General features: G+C 35.2%; 1 protein-coding gene across 1 annotated transcript in view; it reads right to left on the minus strand.

Annotated features, from left to right (window-relative positions):
- Positions 1 to 10,148, minus strand: part of RNF169 (ring finger protein 169) — a 78,752-nt gene that overhangs the window by 67,985 nt on the left and 619 nt on the right. The window contains exon 2 of the mRNA XM_011368440.2: positions 10,091 to 10,146. Coding sequence (XP_011366742.1) covers positions 10,091 to 10,146 — 56 coding nt within the window. The remainder of the gene's footprint in view (positions 1 to 10,090; positions 10,147 to 10,148) is intronic.

Genomic DNA, 10,148 nt, shown 5'->3' on the forward strand with positions numbered 1-10,148 from the left:
AAAGAATCCTTCTTTACTCCATTTCATAGAGATACTACTAGTATTTTATAAATTTTATAGTTTGACCTTGAATCCATTTGGAGTTAACTCTCTGTAGATGGTGTGAGGTAAAGATCTATTTTTCCTGTTTCCTATAAATTAGTTAACTATCCACAACAACTGAAGAAGGTAACTTTTGCCTTACTGATTTGTAATGCCACCTGTCACCTACCAATTATATGAGGGTATGTTACTGGACCCTATTTTTTTTTAACTCTTTATTTAACATGGGCCATTCAACCATCCTAACACTAATAACTGTTTTGATTAATATTTATAATAGTTTAACATTTGATAAAGCAAAGCAATATGCTCCAAAATTGTCGTTTTAGCCACTAATCATCCTTATTGACAGTTGCACTTAAAAAATACAAAGTTCCCTTCTATCCCAAGTATTCTAGCTTTTTAAATAATGCTAAATTTTGTCAAATGCTCTTTTGACCATCTCTTGAGATGATCATATGGTTTTACTCTCCTTTAGTTTATTAATATGGTGAATTACATTAGACTCTTATGAACTCCCATTCCCAGAATAAATGCTACTAGTTTGTGATTTTTTTAAAAATACGGATTACTGTTTATTTTATTTGGAATTGTAAAAATCTACATTCATGAGTTCAGCCTGTATTTTTCATTTCTTATATTACCTTTGGGTGATTTTGATATCAAGTTGTAAAAGCTCCCCAAATGAGTCTGGAAACGATTTTTTATTCTCTGGAATAGTGTGCATAAGGATCATCCATCCTGTAACATTTGGGTAATTGGTAAAACTGTTTCTGGTGCTTTTTAAATAAAATTTTCTGCTTTTTATAATGGAAAAGTCTCAAATATTAGAGAATCCCAAAATATCCATCACCCAGCTTCAACAATCAATTCGTTGTCAATCTTGTTGTATCTATTCCCTTAATTACCTTCTCCTTCTCCTCCCTTTGAATGATTCTGAAGCAAATCCCAGACATATCGTCTTACCTATAGCATCTCTCTTAAATATAAGTACCCTTAAAATATCACCAGACTACTTTCACACTAAAAACTTAATAACCCTTTAACACCAACAAACATCCAACCAGTGTTCAATTCCTATCAAATGTTTTTAGTTTTTCAAAATCAGGAACCAAATAAGTTCACTTAAACTGGTTGTCTTTTAATCTATAGGTTTCCTGTCTATTGTTTTTTCTTCACATATTTGTGAAGGAAAATCGGTATCTGTCCTCTAGTTTCCATATTCTGGTTTTTGCTCATTGCATCCACTTTATTACTTAGTGGGTAGATTTTACTATCTGTTAAATTTGGTTTTTAGTGAATTTCTAGTCACATGTTCTACTTAGTCTTGAATCAGCTGTGATAGGCTGTATTTTTTCAGAAGACTATAGTTTTTCAAATTCATGGGCATAAAGTTTTCTGTATTCTGTATTTACAGGCTTTTAACAATCTTTAACCAAATTTGCATTCCATTTCACTCCTAACTTTATGCTTTCTGGTTTTTCTTTTCCCCTTGACCAGTTTTGCCAGAGATTTGTCTATAATATAGATCCTGTTATTATTATTGATAAACTTCAGTTTTTTTCTTATTTTCTATTCCATTAATTTATGTTCTTACCTTTATTCTTTCCTATCTTATTTCCTTTATGTTTAATCTGCTGTTACTTTTCTAACTTCTTCAGTTGGCCACTTAATTTTCAGGCTTTCTTCTATTCAAATATCTTACAGATTTTAGGAGATATTTGTATATATGTATATATATACACATCTCTGAAATTGATGTTTCTTACGATTGGAATCTTATAATCACTGTCAGCCAGGCAGTAGTGATGATGCCACTGTCATTGCTTACATATATAAGAACTTAAGACAAAGAATAAGCTTGCAAAAACATGTAGTGATTTGGTGGTTGTCCCTAGTGGCGTGACTGGACAAGTATGACCTCAAGTTAGCCAACAAACCTGTTACAGACCATCTGAGGAAGAACTCTAACTCCATCTGAAAAACTTTGGTTGATACCTTCTGGCAAGCTCAACATCAAAACTTTATGGATGCCAGCAGTTTGAAAGAAAATGCTGGAGATAGCTGTGAAGCACTCTTCTAAGAAATGCTGTATCACCAACACTCTCAAAGACATAGTGAGCAATACTATGTAGAAAAACACAAACCTCTATGACTCAGAAAACGATTTACAAGAATTAGACTGAATATGGAAGTCACAGAAATGTTCTTATTATTTCATTTCCTTTTATACATATAGGCATATCTAAATAAGTTTATTAGAGCTTTTTCAATAAGTATAAAGTTAAAAGTCTAATAGGAAAGCACTGTATTTGGAAAGTAACAATGCATCTTATAAATGATGGTACCTTAAGATTCAGTGAATATATGATATAGGCACTTAAATTTCCCTTAGTATTGCTTCACTTGTATTTCACAGATCTTGAGATAGTGTTCCTATTGTTATTCAATTCTAAATATTTTCCAATTTTCATGATTTTGTTCTTCATCTATACTAGAAGTTTTTTGTTTTTTAATTTCTCAAAAAAACCAGAGGCGGGGAATTGGATATATGTTATTAATTTCTAATTTTATTATACTGAAGCAGATAACATGGTTTATATATCTTTGATATTTATTGAAACTTTCTTTGTGCCTAATTATGTAAATGTTCCACATCTGCTTAAAAAGAATGTATATTCTCTAATTTGGGAGATGGTTCTATATGTATACAGATCAAGTTGTACATTGTATTTCTTTCAGTGGTTACCCTTAAATTTTTAATATTTGACTGAAAGCCTAAAGTTAATCAATATCTCTAATCCTCCTCTTGAACTATATATAGAACCTTAGAACTCATTAATACTGATCACTTTCCATCCTGGCTTACATTTTATCCATCTGGTGTCCTAGTCCCACCTTGGTTTTAGCCCCTACAAAGCAGTCATAATTATTTTTTTTTTATACAGTCAATGTTGGCTTAGTTTACCTACCAATTTCTTTGTTCATTAAGACTTCTTATATACTACCCTATTCCTTAAGTTACATTTTCTTCCTAAAGTACATTCTTTAATAGTTCTTTCAGAAACAACGTGGTAAATTCTCTTTTTATCTGAAAGTTTTTATTTTTATTTTGTCCTCACTCTTGAATAACTTAGCTCAATAGGAAATTCGCGTCTCTCAACATTTGGAAGATAGCATTCGATTTTCTTCTGGCCTCTCTTATTAAGAGACCTCTGCTCTCAGTCTGATTGTTGCTCTTTTCTCTTTCCTCTCTTGGTTGCTTTTAAAAGCATCTTTGATGTTCTGTAGTTTCATTGCAGTATGTTTAGTTGTGAGATTTTGTTGTTCATTTAATTCTTGCTAGGGACTCATGAGTCTTAAACCTAAGGATTCATGTCTTTTTATTAATCCCTAAATATTCTCATCACTCTTTAAATTCCATGTCTCCCTCATTCTACTTTTCTCCTGGAATATTAGATATTGGATCTTCTTGATCTGTCTTCCATTTCACTTCACCTCTCTTTCATATTTTCCTTCATCTTACTATTTTGCATTCTCAGGGCTTCCTCATATCCAACTCCCAGCTTACTGATTTTCTCATCTGTATAGACTATTGTTTATTTACTGAGTTTTTTAACCTGACCATTTTTCATTATGTTTAGTTCTATTTCAAATGTGCCTATTTTATTGTTCATTTCTTGGGATGTTAATATCTTTACTTAAAATAGCTAATTTAAATTACCTTTCGAACTGCCATTCTACTATCCCAGTTTTTAGAGCTATAATCCTCTTGCTTGTTACATCTGCTGACTCTCATTTATGATAGAAAACTGTTTTGTTGTGTGTCATTTTTAATTATAAATTCATCTTCACTTGGGCTTATTTCTTCTGTAAGAAACTCTTGTGGCCTGAGATATGGAAGTACCCCTTAGAATCTCATTTTTCCTTTCTCCAGGTGACCCAGGGTTATCGCTAACTTGGAGCCAGCTTTTATATTACTTTCTCAGAATGCAGATACCTGAACCACATAATATAAACTCAGATTCCAAATATGAGCAAGTCTTATGCTTCTCAAGTAAGCTTTTTTGCCACTTCTTTATACAGAGCTCAGGCAAATCAAGACAAGATTTATTTTTATTGCCTTGTGTCAATGGGAAGATTTTTCCCTAGCTCTCTTTCACCTAAGATGCTGGACATCAAGATCTCAGCTTAATGTAGAAGTCTTAGTTTTGGTCCCTTCTTCCACACGGTTAAAATGCAATCAAGACAGAAACAGAAAACTAGAAACAATCCCTCACTCTACCCCTTCACCCTGCTCCAGGGCAGCAAGGGCTTACTAAAGTTTTGGTTTTTAGTTCCATTTCTGTTTCTGGAACCTGGGGATTTTCTTGTCTTTCCTACAAGCTCGGGAATGTATTTAAAACTGTTGTTTTATGTCATCCAGCTTTTCTGGATATTTGTAGCAGAAGAGTCTTCAGGTTCTCAGTCATCTTGCTAAAAGAGAATTTGGCTTCTCTGATCCATTTTGCTACATTACACCCATAAGAGTGATCCCTCTGAAATGCGAAAATTAACGCTTTAAAACTCTTCAGTAGACCCTCACTCCTTAATGTATCCAAAGTCCAACTTTATCCAGTAACTGCTAATTTCTGCCCATTCCACCTCCTTCCACTTTCCCTCATGTATTCTATACTCCAATAACTTTTTCACAATCCCTAAAACTCCTTGTTGTTTCATACTCCCATACTTTTAAATGTACTATTTTCCCTCATTTTTATCCTGCCCTTATCCACTTACTGAATACTCATGGTCAAGTGTCTGCCTTTCACTGAAGCTGGGTTCTCTTTTTGTGAAAATAGCTAACATTTATTGGGTCAAGTATTCTAATAACTCAGTCTTAACAAGAACCTTTCCATTTTCAAAATAAGGAAATTAAGGTACTGAGAGGTTAAGCAATGTATCCAATGACACACAGCTATAAATGGCAGAGCTGGAATTCAAACACGGGTAGTCTATCTCCGACCATCCTCTATACTATATTTATTGCCTTCTACAATTATATCTTGTATTATAGCTATAATTGCATTACACCACATTTCAGTTGTATGTTTATATACAGATTTTCCCAACTATACAGGCTTTGAGACAGAATCATGCTTTGTTTCTATTTGTAGCTCTAGTGCCTAGCACACAGAAGGTCCTCAAATGGTTACTAAATGAATGAATGACAAAAGGGAAATCACCACACAATACTGCTTTAGTACAGTCTAGCCCCTCTTCATCTCACCTTAACTACTAAAATAGGCTCCCTAACTGGACTCCCTTCCTCCAGTTCCTACTCACACACATCTTTCCTTCATACTCCAACTAATACTGTCTTTCTAAAGCACGTTATGATGATGTAATTCCACTACTTAAAAATCTTTAAGAGATCCGTACTGTCTATAATAGGATAAAGTCCCAAATTCTTTTAGCATGACATACCATGACCTTCATGACCTAACTTCTGCAGTCTTTTCTCTTCTTCCCCACTCCAATCTCACATTCTTTTTATATTTAATTTCTTGTCAGTCCATGAATATGCCAAGCACTTTACACCTTTGTACATGCAGGTTCTTCTGCCTGGAATGACCATCCCTTCCTCCCTCACTTGGTGAATTCCTACCCTTTTTTTCAACTTTCAGCTCAAATGCCTTCCTCAGGATTCCTCCAGACTGCCAGTTATTCCACTCCTATACTCTGTCGGCATCACGCATTTACCTCATTTACCATGTTGTATTGTTACTTGATAAGGTGTATTTACCTAACCCGACTGTGGAATCTTAAAGAACAGGGCCCATATCTTATTCATCTTTTTTATTGTATTATCTTACAGTGTGCATCCCCCAAAATGCTCACTGAATTAGTGGAATGAAATCTGACAAACATATTCTACCTGCAAGGTAACTCAGCTATAAATGAATTCAAAGTAGGCAACTCTTCCAAGATTAACTGGAAGTTAGACAGGGAGTGGAAATACGAATGGACAAAAACAAATACCTCCTAAGTTCCTGCTGTTCAATCCTGAATTCTATAGAATGGAACCATTCCTTCAATGGTGATTAATGTTTAGTTGGTGAAATAACCTCATCCTGTGTTTTATAAAACATAATCATATGGCAAATATTTCCTGCATTAGTATAACACATAAGGACACTCTTAAATTCCGGAATATGTGTCATTAAGGATAAAAAGTTGAGTCATTTTATACATCTTAAAACAAATCCTTACAGGCGAGGGAAATTCCTGTGCTTTTACACTACAGTCACATGATTTCATTATTCATTAGTCCTAAATGCAATTTAGGCTGCACACATAGCAAACATTGTCTGCCAACTTAGTAATAAACCGGAACTACTTGTTTTTCACAGAAAGAGGAAATTTCTTAAATGTATGAATGTTAACCCTAAGTGAACAGGAAGACTGGGGTGGGATAAAGGGAAAGGATAAAAGAGGTACTATTCAATTGTTTTGATCTATTCAATTTTTGAAATGTACTTTTAACACTACAAATTGATTAAAAAAAATTTTTTTTAACTGCCAATTTAAAAAATTCATCAGCTTTTGTCTAGCTTTTCTCTTTATTACCCATAGTAAAAGAAAAAGAACTATCCTAAAAAGGTCTTGGTTTCAAGTTCAAAGGCAGTGTAATTTAGAACAATCAAGAATACTTGATTTCATATAAGGGTAATTGAATTCTTAACATCCGTTAACTATTATCAGTGAGGCCTGTTGTTGTTGTACATAATTACAAATCTACCTATGTATACCTGTGTGGTAAATTTTCTTCTTTAAAAACCAATGGGCCAGGACTGTCTCTAAATTTACAATATAAGCTCCAAGAGGGAGAGATCTTTGAATATTTCATTCCCTGATGTCTCCCAAAGACCTAGAACAGTGCCTGGCACAGAGTAAGCATTCATTACATACTTGCTGAATACTGTTTAAGATGGTCCAAACACTTAATATCTCAACATATACAGTGAGCTACAGATATTCAAAAAACATAAAGCTGAAGCTTGGGTTCATCTTAAAATGATCACCAACTTAGCCTTCCTACAGTGTTGCACGAATCAACAAATTGACAATGCATTTAAGAAAATATTTTACGCAGAAACCATAAGGTTCGGAACTTTAAAGCTTGTGAAGAAGCTGGCAAAAAAAAAAAGGCATCGGCGTAACCAAATTTTCAACAAGCAAACTCTTGCACTTTTTAAAATACATGATTCGACTCCAAAAGAGCCATGGGCTTCAACAAAATTTTAAAATTTTAAGAATTTCACTTAAATACCAGTGTATTTACTAAAAAATGTTATTTCCAGTATAATAAAGCAGGCCTGGTCTTTCTTTTATCAATTGACCTAACCACATTAAAAGACTACTGCTAAGCAATATACTTCTGTATATCTAAAATTGCTAACTCTCTTGCTGTTTCCCACTCCTAAAAGTGCAATGTAAATATTTATGAAACTGGTATTTTTAGTTTTCCCTATTAAAATAAGCCATCATGAGCATTTAACTAAATTAGGCTATGTTTTAGCTCTTATTAATGGGTTACCCTTTCAGCCCTTGTTAATTTGCTACTAACTCTTGATGACCTTTAGCTGGTCACTCTCTGTTCTGAGCCTTTCTCTCTTCTATATAATGAGGGATCTAAGTCAAAACAATGGTTCTTTTAACATTTTTGTAATCCTTTAAGAATCTGGTGAAAGCTACAGGTGACCTCTCCATAAAAATGCACACACACACTTATATAACAATTTTATAAACCATTATTTATAATAGCAAAATACTGGAAACAACCTGAATGTCTACCAATAGATGCTTAAGTAAATTGTTAAATCCAATCAATGTAATTTCTTGCAACTATTAGTAGAATGAAAAACCGTCTATGTACTAATATGAAAAGATTTCCATTACAGTTCCATGAAAAGAGCAAGTTACAGAACAGTGTGCGTATTATACCACTTTTGTGTAAAAAGATCAAAAAGTAAAGTATATTTGAATTTTCATGTATAAGCATAAAGAAACTGTGGAAGAATAAAGAATCTTTCGTGGGAGTGGGAAATGAAGAAAGGGGTAGGAGGACTCTTTTCATTGTATATTTTATATTTTTGTTTAAATTATGGGAATGCATTGCCTGTTAAAATTTTAAATTGAAAAATATTGTATATAACCTCAAGAGGCCCAGACAACCCACTGAAGCTAGAAGATAATTCCCAAACCTTGTTCAGCAATATTCTTCTATAATGCTTTGAGTTAATAAGCATATAATTATATACTCAATGACCCAAACACAAGAACATTTAAGAAAAAATATTTTGCATTATGGTCCTCACTCATATAAACATATAAAGTAACTGGATACTCAGTGGATATTCGGTGGCTCAACGGATTCTATTTTGGAATCTCATTTTAGGTAGTTTTCCTAAATCACTGATACATTTTATGTTAAATTTCTTCAAGGGAAAAAAGATCGTACAATCATCAAGCCATACTCCTCATGATTCAAATTTCAGACCTGATAATTTACACAGGAGTCCAGGCTTTGGAAATAAAAAACAGACATTTCTATCCTATTTGACCATATAATCAACAGTACTAATAAGGAGACCAGTGAAATATTGTCTTATTTTTTGGCCATTATCTCAGAATTTGAAGCAAATTAAATAGCTTATGAGATCATCAAACAGTACCCACGAACTAGATGATGTTTGAGGAGTCCTTCATCCCTGATTTGAATAGCAAATCAGGTGGAATTGGGTTTTCATCCTTAGTCAAGTTACTTAATCCCTCTGGGCCTCAGTTTCATCTGTAAAATGGAAACAAAAGTACCTATTTCATAAGGATGTTGTGAAGCCTAAAAGTTGAGAAACATAAAAAGTAAGACAAACAAAAGTAAGATATCTTAAGACAGTGGCAGGTGTCTGACTGCTTGAATCAAAACACTGCATTCTGGGACCTGTAGTTTCTAGGGACTGCACATTCACACACAAGCAATGCCTCCTTTACCCTATCGAAAATAATACATGGCAGAATTCCCAGCACAAAAGGTGCAAATATCTGGCCTTTCCTGATTGTTTCTTGAAAATCTCCTAGATAAGCATTTTTTATCAAAGAGCTGTAGATGTGTTGACGGGGTGTGTGTCTCGGAGTCCTGAAATACGCTCTACCCGTTTTGTTTTGTTTTCAATACGGCGTTTTCTGTCAAGCTTAGCACCAAAGAGTGGAAGGCTGCGGGAGGTAAGAAAGGCAAAGTTGAAGGCAACAATTCTGAAACTTTTAATTGCCAGGATGATAGCAGGAAACCTACACTGCCATGGAGACAGAAGCAGTCTCTGCCAACCAATCCCTGTTTCCTAAACTTTTAAACCCCATTTAGCTTTTTTTTTTTTTGCCGCGCACCATTGGAGCTTATTAGCATTATAACTATAAATAGCCATCATTTATTGCTTCCTCACTATGTGCCAAGCTCTGTGTTATGCATGCATGTTTTAAGATTTTGTGAAAACTGCACGTGAAGTCATTCCCTCAACGCATTCTACTCAAGTCTGAAAAGCTCCTTTCACATCCTCAAATTCAACCTGTCCCCTAAACTCCAAACACTCCACACTTCTCACTGATCCACTTAAGCCCACAAGCAATTCGACCCCAAGCTCTTCACTTAACACTATACCAAGCACTTCTCTGATCTTCCACCGCCCCTGCGAACTTCAGTAGTCTCCTTCCACACAGTAATTCCAATCTGGCCCTAACTTGTTACAAGACTGCTGTGGTTTCCTCCAAAGTTCTGACTTACATAAGGCGCAGGATCCCTTCAATGCCCCTCTAAATCCATCGTGCCCGTACTTCATTCCAAAGTTCAAAATTCAGAAACATAATGCAGCTGGGCAGAGCCCGGTCCCAACCCCATGAGAACTCTCCACGCCCGCTCAAGTAGGGCCTGGGACCCTCCACCCGCTAACCAGGCCTGGCCGGGCGCGCTCGGCCTCGCTCCGGACCCCAAGGGGAGGAGGGGAAGCTCCACCTGGCTCCGCGGGCGCGGCGCGCGGCTCCTGCTCCGGCCTGGGCCCCGCGACGGCCGC

This window comes from Pteropus vampyrus, unplaced genomic scaffold (assembly GCF_000151845.1).
Source record: "Pteropus vampyrus isolate Shadow unplaced genomic scaffold, Pvam_2.0 Scaffold141, whole genome shotgun sequence".
Taxonomy (NCBI): Eukaryota; Metazoa; Chordata; class Mammalia; order Chiroptera; family Pteropodidae; genus Pteropus; species Pteropus vampyrus.